The sequence below is a fragment of the Alosa alosa genome, chromosome 24 (genome assembly GCF_017589495.1).
Source record: "Alosa alosa isolate M-15738 ecotype Scorff River chromosome 24, AALO_Geno_1.1, whole genome shotgun sequence".
Taxonomy (NCBI): Eukaryota; Metazoa; Chordata; class Actinopteri; order Clupeiformes; family Clupeidae; genus Alosa; species Alosa alosa.
In genome coordinates, this window is record NC_063212.1 from 10,511,776 (window position 1) to 10,524,086 (window position 12,311).

Genomic DNA, 12,311 nt, shown 5'->3' on the forward strand with positions numbered 1-12,311 from the left:
CACTTCCTCTTTTTCCACACTCCATCATGTTCCACTCTCACTTATTTTCTCTACCAGCTCCCAGAGTGTGTGTGTGTGTGTGTGTGTGTGTGTGTGTGTGTGTGTGTGGTTGGGGGGGGGTGCACACAGTACTGAACTCTTGAGTTCTTCTAGCCCAAACTGAAAGCAAAGTGCTGTGTGGAAATGACAGTGCTCTCCTCTTCAAGAGTCTGAATGTTTTAAGGCCAAAGGGCGACATTCAAATGCTTTCCAACCTGGCAGCGTTCTCACCTGGAGGAGCGGGCAGTGCTTGGAGCCCACTGTCTCCCCACCACGTCTGTGTGTGTGTGTGTGTGTGTGTGTGTGTGTGTGTGTGTGTGTGTGTGTGTGTGTGTGTGTGTTTCCAGTGTGCGCCCACAGCCCCTTTTGGTTTATTTGGTTAGCCTGACTCACAGAAACCCTGGTGGACGAGGTGGTTGGAGGGAGAAGAAAGCAAAGGGAAAGAAAGAGCAAAAGAAAGAAAGAAAGAAAGGAGAGGGAGGAGAGGCAAGAAAGACAGACAGAGAAAGAAGGGAGGAGGGACAGAGACAGAGAGGGAAGAAAGAGAGAGGGGACAGAGAGAGACAGGACTAGAGACAGGGACATTGGGTGGGAGCTTGATTGTAACCACTGTGGAACTTCTCGGAAAAAAACATGTACACCCTTAATGCGTGGGGCCTGTGAAATTTATATACAAATGCCCAATCAAGACCTCAGCCTCAGCAGAACCAGAGAGTGGAGCACTGTGTGGTGACCAGATTAAGGGTCATCTCAGCATATAACAAACAGTCATGGGGGCAGTGTTAGGCCTCATTTATCCTGGGGAAAGAGAGCGAGCAAAGAGAGGAGCGACTCACCAGGACTGTGTAGATGTGCAGACAGCGGTAGACAGGAGAGAAGTCAACTAGCTCCTGTGCACCAGGCACCTGCAGAGAGACAGAGAGACAGAGAGAGAGAGAGAGAGAGAGAGAGAGAGAGAGAGAGAGAGAGAGAGAGAGAGAGGAAAAGAGAGAGAGACATCGAGATGGCACAACTGAGTATGACTGTTGACACTGCATGAAAACATTAGTCGCACACCCACACACACTCAGTAAGACACCCACACACACACACACACACCACAGCCCATCTTAAACCCGTTCCATCCCTCTTTGGAATGCTGCTTTTCCCCAGAGCTGGCTGCCTAAACAATGCCAGCTTTCATCTCTCCCACCGAACCAGCAGGAACACTCAACTCCACACACAACAAAAACAAACACTCGGCCCAACGCGGCCGTGCCGCTCATCAAAGGGCTCAGAGAGGAAGAGCCATGTCAAACAATGGCCACCAGAAAACAAACAGCCCCCGAGCCTCGTACCGGGCCACACCACCACCACCACCACCGACCACCACGCTCGAAAAGACTCCCCTGGCACACCGGGCGGGGAGCTTGCGTCAGGTCGGACACAAGGGCACAAGAGGCCAAAAAGTCAACGTCGGGTGGCACTGCCCGGGCTGCCACCAGGCACTGGTGCGCTGGCACGACCTGGCCCTCGACAGGATATGAGACGTGGCGGAGGTGCTGAGAGATGGGCCGAGCAGATGGCGCTGGCACGTCGCCGCACAGGAAAGGCGGTGGTGGTGACGCAAGTACGGGGGCAGACTGCAGCGGTGAGAGGAGGTCAAGAACGTCTCCTACGGTCAAGTCAACACATATCTAAAACGGCTAATATAAAGAGATGTGTTATATAAAAAGAGAGAAAGTGGATGCTCCTTTGCAACCCTGGTGATCAATAACTTACAAAACCATGCGTCGAAGCCTTTGCACATAATTTATACATATGTGTTTATACATTTCGGATAAAACATGTTTTATTTCGGTTTTATTTTGGATAAAACATGTATGAACACAAATGTATAAATGCATAAAGCAAATTAAAAAAAGGAGACTAGCAGCTCCTAAGAAATAATTGCCTCAAACTGCTTACAGGGTTCCCACTCTAAGTCAAATGTAAAATTCTGTGACTTTTCCCTGACTTTCCTTGACAAAAAACCTTAATTTCCATGACTTACTATATAAAGAATGGCACAATATAGCGACCAATGATTTCAGAGCAGCCGCGTAGAGTTCAAGCTTTTACTTTTTTTTAGAGCGGGAGATGAATAAATGGGCATTGAATAAACAAAGTTGGGCTACTCAAGCAAACAGTAAAGCTTATAACCAGATATACACTAATTCTGCATGGAAATATTTGCAGTGTTTCCCCATTCATTGACTTATTTGTGGCGGCCCACCACAATATCAACATTGACCACCACACAATGATTTTCCAGGTTGTACTAAATTGTGCTTAAGTCTGGTTAGGATCATACGCACGCTGTGCTAATTTGTTAAAAACTGTTCCAAGTTAATTCTGCAAACCAACCACCACAAATGGAATTCAATTCTGTGGGAAACACTGATATTAATGTATTTTGGCAAGTAAATTCCCTGATATTCCATGTCTGGGATAGACTTTCCAAAATGCCATGATATTCCAGAAATTCCATGACCCGTGGGAACCCTGTGCTTACGTACTTGTGCTAAGCACATCTGAATGCGACTTTAACAGCCAATTCAAAAGGCCATGGGACAAAGGGGTGAAGATGCAGGAATTCACAGGAGATGTGCCAATTGCCTGCATCTTTTCCCATGTTGAGGCCATTATTCCCTTATGTAGTGAGCTTTCCTTCACTATGGACCTTTGCCATCACGGTTACTCTTTGTAACTCCAAACCAGTTGAGGTTGTGGTTTCATCTCATTTGTTGCTCTCATAGAGTTTGTCCTCCTTTTTCGGACGCGTCAGGCTTGGCTTTTTAGGCAGCACGTCTGTAGTTTGCCTATCCTAACGCATCAGTGGTGAGTATCATTAGTGGTCTCATAGTTAAAAGTTAAGATGGACCGCACAACGCCCAGTGTAATTTGCCTTATTTCCGGTACACGCACTTCACCCTTTTCGAAAGAAAGAGTGACAAATATAGTTTACCAAGTCACAACACACGTCAAGACGAACGTCAGCATCAACAACAGCAGGATGCTACGTGTGAGATGTCACTGTAGAGCTGCTGCCTGTAGCTGCTGGATTCACATAAGCTGGAGCCCCTCTTTTCTCTCCCTCTCTCTCTCTCTCTCTTTCCCTCTCTCCCTCTCTCTCTGTGTCTCTCTCTGTGTCTCTCTCTCTGTGTCTCTCTCTCTGTGTCTCTCTCTCTGTGTCTCTCTCTCTGTGTCTCTCTCTCTGTGTCTCTCTCTCTCTCTCTCTCTCTCTCTCTCTCTCTCTCTCTCCTCTATCCCTCTATCCCTCTATCCCTCCTCTCAGCATCATTACCTTCCTCCATGCGGAGATCACGTTCCACATGCTCCTCATGGCACACCCCCGCCCCAGGGGAATGAGACAGCCCTAATGACAGTCAACTACTGCAGAAACGAGACGGTCCATTAAGAAATAGGAAGGGCGGGGGTTCGCCAGAGCAGGCCCACTGCCAGGAGCCACAAGGACAGGAGAATGAGGGGAAACCGGGAGGGAGGGAGGTTGGGGGGTGGGGGCGTCGGGAATAAGCAAGGAAGAGACGAGGAGGAAAAAAAGGAAGCAAAAATTAAAATGACAACAGCAGGGACCCTGGAAAGGAGCATTGGGAGAGGACCAGAGGTATAAGAGCCAAACGTGTGGGAACGAAAACTTGACCCATACACAGTAAGTGACCCTCAGATGGAAAGACAAGAGAAGCTGTGATTATAATCCACCCTCAAAAAGAGAAGCAGCACAGGACACTTCAACTATGACCATGACCATGAACACACTCGATGTCCTCAAACAAACTGTAGAAGCTGTAACTAACGGTGCGTACCAATATGGCTTGTCAAATGTCTCCCATTAGTTCAGATCCAAGAACTGAACATGAGACTTGCATTTTTAACATCTGGCCACTCTGCCGTGTTCACACCAATGTGAACCCCATTGAAGCTCTGTTGGCCAAGATGTTTTATTGGCCTGTAATGTGTCCGAATACTCTTCACAAAACAAGAACATGATTTATCAAAATTAAAATGGCCTTTGTCGAGCCTGAGATGTAATGCGGTCGAACAGCTCACACAGCTATGTCCGAGAAACATTCAACATCTGGTTCATCTTTCATCTGCCGTCACAAATCTGGTCTGAACTGGCCAAGGGAGTCGCTGCCAGTCACTGCTCAGAACTTTAGACGGATGCCACGTTTCCACCAATCAAGCTTAAACTGAAACACACGTTCTGAGAGAGATGACCCCTGCACTTGGCATGATCGCTTGGCATGTGACATCAAGGGGTCAGAGGTCACGTCTCACCTCCTCCTCTTCATCGTCCTCTTCGTCCTCCACGTCCAGGATGCCGGAGTCCTGCTCGGAGAGGGGGCTGCTGCTTTGGCCGTCCAGCTCGGTACTGGGCGACACCTTCCGGACACGGCGCCCACTGCCTCCTCTCTGCTGCAGGCCTGCACTGTTCAGGGAGCGCTGGTCCTGGGCCTGGGCCTTCAGACACACACACACACACACACACACACACACACACACACACACACGACAATACAAAACAAATTATGGATAAGACTGCAGTGAAACATAGAAAGTGCTGCAATTGAACATGCATATTTAGAAAAGAAAGTTTTAAAAACAGATAAAAAGCTTACAAAGGAGTTTTAAAAAGCCAACTTTTACCAAACCAATTTCCCTGTGCAAGAGCAGAACTGTTTCATATCTAAAAAGCCCTCACAGGAGGAAGATGGGTATGGAGAGAGGAAACACAAACATGCCTTCACAGGGATCTATGGTGGGTTTTGCGAAAGACTGTCTGAGGTAAAATGCCGACCTATTGGGGACTAAAACAGACAGTTGGGGCATGTCTGCATTTGGGTCAAAGGTCACTGATGGATTTGTTATGCCTGCTTCTTCTCTTTTTGCTTTTTCTACTTTGTTTTCCTCTGGATTCCTCTCCCAGAATTCATCTCAGGTAATGGGTGTTTGAGGTTGGTTTGACTGTATTTTGTAGATGCCTCTACTCTGTCCCTTAAAGAAACATATTGTATATTCCAATAGCATATACAATGTATTTGGAAACTGAGCAAATCTAAAGAGGCGTCAAATAACTTCTATATGTCATTAGGGAGAACATTACTGAATGAAAATGAGACTACATCAACACTGTTCTGTTCTCTTTCAGTCAAAGCACTTTGACGTCACCTGATGGGATATCTTACCTACTGAACCCTTTCCAACCAATGCCTTTTTAAGGCAGCGTACTTGCGCACAGCGTGCACGCCGTCTTATATAAAATGTCCGCCAGCTCATCGTTCTTCCTCTTTCACCGACTACGTGAACCTCATCCATCACTCGCTTGAGACACTTAAGAGCTCCGGAGATCAGCATTTGCCCCCCCGAGTGAGTCGTCTTGAGCGCATTACTGTTGATCGTTGTTCTTATTCTTATTCGTTCGCAGTTGCCTTCTGTGTTGTGCGTAATACTAATGGTATCTCTTCCTCACGGAATCTGTGAAAGCCCGTGCGGCGGCTTCCATGGCAACCTTGACTCGGAGATGTACATGTGGAGGACTTATCCCGCTAGCGGATGACCATGCGTGGTGCACAATGTGCCTGGGACTTGACCAAGCGCAGGGTAGCCCGCTGCCTGCCTGGCGAGTTCCCTTACCCATGGCGTCATGAAGCCTAAAGCGTAATTTAACTACATATACTACCAAAGATGGCAAAGCTAGTAAAGCTTGTATTACGGTCTCCGTGTTGCACACACCATCAGCACGGACAGGCAGGAGAACCATCATGGATGAGTCCATTCTTTCAGAGGGACAAAGACATTTTATTTCCACCATTTTATTTTTTTTGAACCCCCCCGCTCCCCACCAATCATCTCCTCAAGAGAAGAAAATGACATTGGTACACCGCATTGACTCATAGGGTAGCAAGACATAGTTAAACTTGAAAGAAAAGCATACCAAACAGAGGACGTCTCGCTCAAAAGCAGAAAATGCTTTTGCGTCATGCCCTACGTCTGCACCTGCGTCAGCAGCTTTTGTGCAGAGCGGGAGCCGTTCATTAACTGGAGACTTGGGGGAACGTGAGTAAGACTGGAGAGTCCTGCCACTCAGGCGTCACAGGGGGGTCACAATAGAGTCCTGGATTTTTTCAGGAGTGTTGCAAAGGGTTGAGCAAAGAAAGAGAGGAACTTGAAGTGGAGCGTTAAAGGAGAGGAGGGGGTCCCTCAATCTCCTTGAGGCTACCCCCCTACACCCATACAATCACAACCACCAAGTGTGTTCATTGTGCCCACAGAAAATTTCTGTTCTCCCCCATCCTCGCCCCCCCCAACAGACGGCAAGTGCAATGGATCCACTTGACGATTTTTTTCAGCGAAGGGCAGATTGGACGTCAATGGAAACTGCGGTGACGTTGGACGGACGAAAGCAGAGAGGGATACCAGCATTCCCAGGGTCTCTTCCCACGCTGGCTTCTTTGTTTCGGGTGGAGAGGTTTGGGGGAGAACAGGCCCTTCAGAAAAGGTAGCAGAAAGATCAGGGTGGCATCAGAGAAAGGTCACAGAGTGCATCTTCAACTCCAGGACCCAGAAGCAGGTCAAAATCCAAATAGAGGATCCCATCCCAATGCCAGAGGATGAGGCATTGAGGAGGATGGTGAAAGGCAAGATGCAGTATTAACAACTACCTATGGTCACAAGGGTAGTTTTAATTAACTAGGTGCCCTTTAAGTTATATGTCTATATTAGCTTAAGTTAAGTGTAATGTCTTGTTTGTGTTCAATTACATATAGTGTATGTATAGCGATTTGTGGTGTAGTATGTAACTTTTGTCCTGTCTTATATGCATTTTTGAAACTTTTTGCCGTCAGTCTTGGCCAGGACTCCTTGGGAGAAGAGCTACTGTAACTCAATGGGACTTTTCCTGGTTAAATAAAAAATAAATAAATAAAAAAAAAAGTGGGTGAACAGTATCCAATTAGTCAAAAGCGTGACCGAGGCCATGAGACTAGTTTTATTTATCCATATCCATTTATTTATTTATTTTTATATATATATATATATATATATATATATATATATATATATATATATATATATATATATATATATATATATATATATATATATATATATATATATCCATATAAAGGTTTTGCCTTTATTAAGATAGAACAGCGAAGAGACTGACAAGTGGGAGAGATGGGGTGGTATCGGAAAATTACCCGGGTCGGACTACAGCCTGGGTCCCCGTGGGCACTTGGACCCAAAGGTAGTATGGTATGGAGCTAAATTTGTCTCAATAATATTTGTATATGCGCAGAGGGGGATCCACAAATATTTCTTGATTTGCATGTGTGTTTTGATATCTACAAATAAATAAAATCATATTTGTAACTCGTATATTGATTTTTACAAATATAGATGTGCATTTGTAAATAAAATGCCATTTGTAAATCCGAAAATTTCATTTGTGAAATGTGATTCTGCATTTGTGGATCACCAGCACACGCATTCTTCGCTTTCCAAAGTTACGTGTTTTTGAGACGTTCTTCACATGAAAGTCACACAAATCCACACATAAATAGGCCGACATGTGGCGACATCCACAAATATTTCTTGACTTGCATTCGTTTTATCCACAAATAAAAAAAAAAAAAAAAATCATATTTGTAACTTGTAAATAGGTTTTCACAATTGTAGATGTGTATTTGTACACAAATTTAGCTCCATAGTATGGGCGCTGTAGCCTGTTGCGCCACAATCAGCTGCTTCCAGCGGTTAACTGGTCAAATACGGCGTATTAGTGACCATACAATATGCGGGTGCATAACAAGACCAGGGCCTTCTGAAATCCTTTTCAGTCCTGCAGGCACCTGCTTAAAGCCTCAAAGCAGGATTCCTACAGCCTCACTTTTTCCAGTAAGATTTATAAATAGTTATTTAAATACAATACAATACAATACAAATACCATCACGATTCAGCTAATAATATTTGGTGGTCAGTGACCACTGAGCGATATCTGCCAGGCCGTCTGGATGTGTGTGGCACGGCCTTAACTCTTTACTTAAGGAGACACAGTGAAGGGATGGGGAGCAGGCTGGTGGGATCATCTTGCACCAGCGAGAGAAAAGACAGACGGACAGTGAAAGGTGAAGCCATGATATTCCAGTCGATGCTGGGTATTATGTGCAGTCAATAAGTGTGACAACCATATAACTTCCACTTCTGTGAGGTCTGTCTGTGTGTGTGTGTGTGTGTGTGTGTGTGTGTGTGTGTGTGTGTGTGTGTGTGTGTGTTCGGTAACTAGATACAGGTAATCAATCTTCTACTTCACAGGCAGGGCAATGTGTTTCCCATTAATCTGTGTAGTAAGCCAGTCTGAGGAACTACTGAGGGTATCCATCCAGAGAGAGAGAAGAGAGAGAAAGAGAGAGAGAAAGAAAAGAGAGAGAGAAAGGGATAAAAATGGAGATGGGAAGCCTTAGACAAACAGAAAAATGTAGACATGAATGAGAGCTTTGGAGACGGTATGAGGCACACAGACCCTGGGCAAGGCAATGAGTGGGAGATGGTGACAGACAAGGAATTGTGTGGGGGAAGGGTACCTTAGGGCATCAAGTCTCCGGCCTCGAAACAGAGCTCTACCTCCCCATAACACATATACGAACACACACACACACACACACACCATGTTGCCGTATGGCACACAATGGAACCATTCTAAGAGCTCTGGATTCCCTGATTTATTTATTTTCAGATCATTCATTAGTGGAATTAAAACAAATCACAGGCCCGTTGCAGTGCTGGGCCTGAATTCCAGCAGAATGGCAGTCAGCAGGACCTCGCGGACTTGCCCAACCTTCCCCCCCAGACAAATCGCCTCCTGTTATTAGTGGTTAGGTTCTCCGTCTGTTGGGCTTATGGGGTTGGAGTTAGTAGGTGGAGGAATGGGGAGAGAGAGTGGGGGGTGGGGGCATGCAGGGCCTCCCTTGGGGAGACAGAGGGGACCACCCTTAGGATCCTGCACCCACACTGAGGAGAGAGTGTGAAAGGTCTCGCTTTACTGACCAGAGAACAGTGGGCTGACCAGTGACCTTTGACCTGTGAGGGCCAATCAGAATTGTGGCACAGGATATGGAGTTACACCAGAGAGGGTTAAAGCGGAGTAATCAAGGATCTTCGGTTATGCTCTCGGAGTCACTGCTGTAATCATTCCAAGCCATAATTGTTTATTCTTTTTGTGTATAGTAGAACACAAAGAATTACAGTACATTCCAGTAATAATGGCCAACAAAGCATATCCGTTTTGTATCAAACTTCATTTGACAGGGGCAAGGTCATGTACCTCCTTGCTGACTCTTCATTTCATTTAATTTCTGGAACAATGGAGAGCACTTAAATTTTCCTTTTTTCAGTGTCAACATCAACACTGTTCAGAGATCAGGATATGAGACACTTTCATGATGCTTCATATCGTGGAGACAGACTGACCTCCAGAATGAGGTTAATGGACAGGGTGACTGTCACCTGTGACTTACTGTGAGAAAAAAAAAAAAAAAAGACTGTTCCACACAAGAGCCAAAAGGATGATGGCGCCATTTGAGGTCAGAGAACTTTTTCCCTCTCAGTGTTTAACACATGGCATCTCAAAAGCAACCACAGTGGGCTGGCTGATTAGAATCGACTTCAAAATCCTTCGTCAAGACCATCAGCCAAGAAAATTCAAACTAAAACAGCAAAACAAAATTTTTGACAGACACCATTCTAGGAATAGTGCCTGGCAACTTACCACTAATAGCTCAGGAGCTGAGCGGGAACATGCTGGCTACTGAGGTAAGCTGACCTCTATCTGTGGCTCCGCCAAGCCAAGAGCGGTGCAAACTGGAGAACTCCTACTGCAAATACCAGGACAGGAGGAGATACAGCACCTAGCTTATGTAGCTAATGATGATCAATAACAAGGCCGTCTGCATATATAAATTACATACATGAGGGCTTGCGTGCATGTATGCATGCATGCATGGCCTGGATCTCTGTAGTGGTGATGTAATGAATGCAAGCTTTTCTTACCAGCCTACGAGAAATTTACCAGAGGTAACAAAGAGGAAAGGTCACAGAATATTACACACTAAGGTCAAATCTAATTGTACTTGAGTGTTGTTGCAGTGTGACCACACAAACACAGTGGAAAGTGGCAAAGGAGATGTAGACACAGAGGTAAGCAAGAGAGAGAGAGAGAGAGAGAGAGAGAGAGAGAGAGAGAGAGAGAGAGAGAGAGAGAGAGAGAGAGACCACATGCAAGAAAACAGACTTAGAAGGCTGGAATTTGGGGCTTTGGCAAGTATTTCTCTGACAACCACTTTGTCAGCAAGGGTTACTAGGGTTTAAATCTCTGTTAAGTCCTGAAGCAACATTCCGCTTCTGCTGGAGGGATCAGAGAGGAGGGGCAGAGATCCAAGCACTCCAGTGGCCTCTGCTGCCACCTTGTGGGAAGGAGGGAACAAGATAGGAAAAAAGAAAGAAATTACTTTCCTCATGTGACAATTCAGCCCTCTCAAACATCCAGAGCTCTCCATGTTGAAACGTCTAGTCCTCAAAAACACCATTTGGCATTTTTGGGAAGCAAGGAAGATTCCTTTCTGGTACTGATCCCAGAAAATTCTTGTCAGTGTCATCATTGAAAGGGGTAAGGGCCAAGATTTCAGAGTGACAATCAAAGGCAGGGGGTGGGATGATGCTGCGGATTACTAACTAATGACTAGCCAACCGCACCAGACAATGATGAGTTCACAGCTATGCAGACTGATTCCAATTAGCATAATTGCTAAACATTCTGTGAATGTGTGTGCTGCATCCACATTTGCATAAACTATCAAAATGTTTCCAATGCTTAGCGGGCAAGTCAGAAGGAGGGCTTTAGAAGTCCATTCCCTGAAGCTAACTACCATGAAATAACAAATGGGCAGCTAAAGAAGCTTAGGGGGCGAGGATGGGGAGTATTAAACAGCATGGGTGTTGCCAGAACCTCAGCTAATAGCAACCAGCAACATCCTTTGGATGGAAGTTCTGGAGAGGGAGAAGAGAATGGGCAGCATTCCTTCATTTACGAAGGACGAAAGGTATGCAGTCACTCCACACAGAGAGAGAGAGAGACCAATGGATGCTCATCAAGAAGAGAGACCAATGGATGCTCATCAAGAATGTGTCTAGTGTCAGAGCATCGTTTCATTCCAAGGGACCCAAGCAGAGGGCCACAGGACAACATCAGGGCAAAGAGGGGGAAGAGGGGTAACAGAGGGGTAAAAGAGAGGGAGAGAGGAGAGGGGGGTACGATGGCAGAGATGGACAGAGGAGGGAGAGGGACAAGAGCAAAAAAAGAGATCCTGTTTGAGCGTGGCAAGACTTGTTGTGGATCCAGATGTCAAGGGGTTGTGCAAGCATTCGTCCCACAAACATTCCAGTCTCAAAAACGTATCAATTTGCAGACGGGGGGGGGGGGGTGAGGGGGGTCTCTGTACAAATGTCTAAAGGACAAAGGTCTCGGCTACTATTCACTGAATGTCAAGATGAAAGTCAAAAGACAACTTTCAAGTAGTCAGGACAGATGTGGGGATGCAGATGCTTAATCTAGCCCTTAACATTTCCCTCACGGGATCAAAAAAAAGTATATATACTTATACTTACCATAACCTGACTACCCCTCTTCTTCACTTGACTTCACTTTGCTTGAACCGTCATTCTATTCTATGCGAGTAGTACTTATTGCTGCACTAACATGTCCTAATCGCACTGTACCTTGACTGTTCCCTTTTTTGTAAGTCGCTTATAAAAGTGGATAAAAGGATAAAAGCGTCAGCTAAAATGTAGCTAAATGACAACATGTATATTTACATGTAAACGTGGAACAGGAATGGCAACACAGAGAGGACTGCAGTGCACTGGCACGCCTCAACACTGAGAATAAGACTGTGGGAACGCACTGGGACTGCAGCTCGAAGGATGGGGCCGCATCTGCCAAACCCCAAAGCCATGTCTCTCATCAATGAAGAGATGTGTCCAGAGAGAGAGAAGTCCTGTCTGAAATGTGCTCAACTCTCTGTCCCCCACGTATTCCTTCAGTGATCCAACCGTTTAAAAAATGCGCACAGTCTTCACAAGACAAATCCAGAGAGCATAATCATTTGAAGGCCTCGAAGGCAACTGGCACATGGGCTAGTTAACGGACCACGGTTAAGTTAATTCGAGTCATGCC

At 45.7% G+C, this 12,311-nt stretch overlaps 1 protein-coding gene across 2 annotated transcripts in view; it reads right to left on the reverse strand.

The window, feature by feature from the left end:
• Positions 1-12,311, reverse strand: part of exoc6b (exocyst complex component 6B) — an 83,424-nt gene that overhangs the window by 52,699 nt on the left and 18,414 nt on the right. For both annotated transcript variants that reach the window (XM_048235885.1, XM_048235884.1), the window contains exons 7-8: positions 4,360-4,542; positions 876-944 (exon numbers count right to left, since the gene is read on the reverse strand). In XM_048235885.1, the coding sequence (XP_048091842.1) occupies positions 876-944; positions 4,360-4,542 (252 nt within the window). The remainder of the gene's footprint in view (positions 1-875; positions 945-4,359; positions 4,543-12,311) is intronic.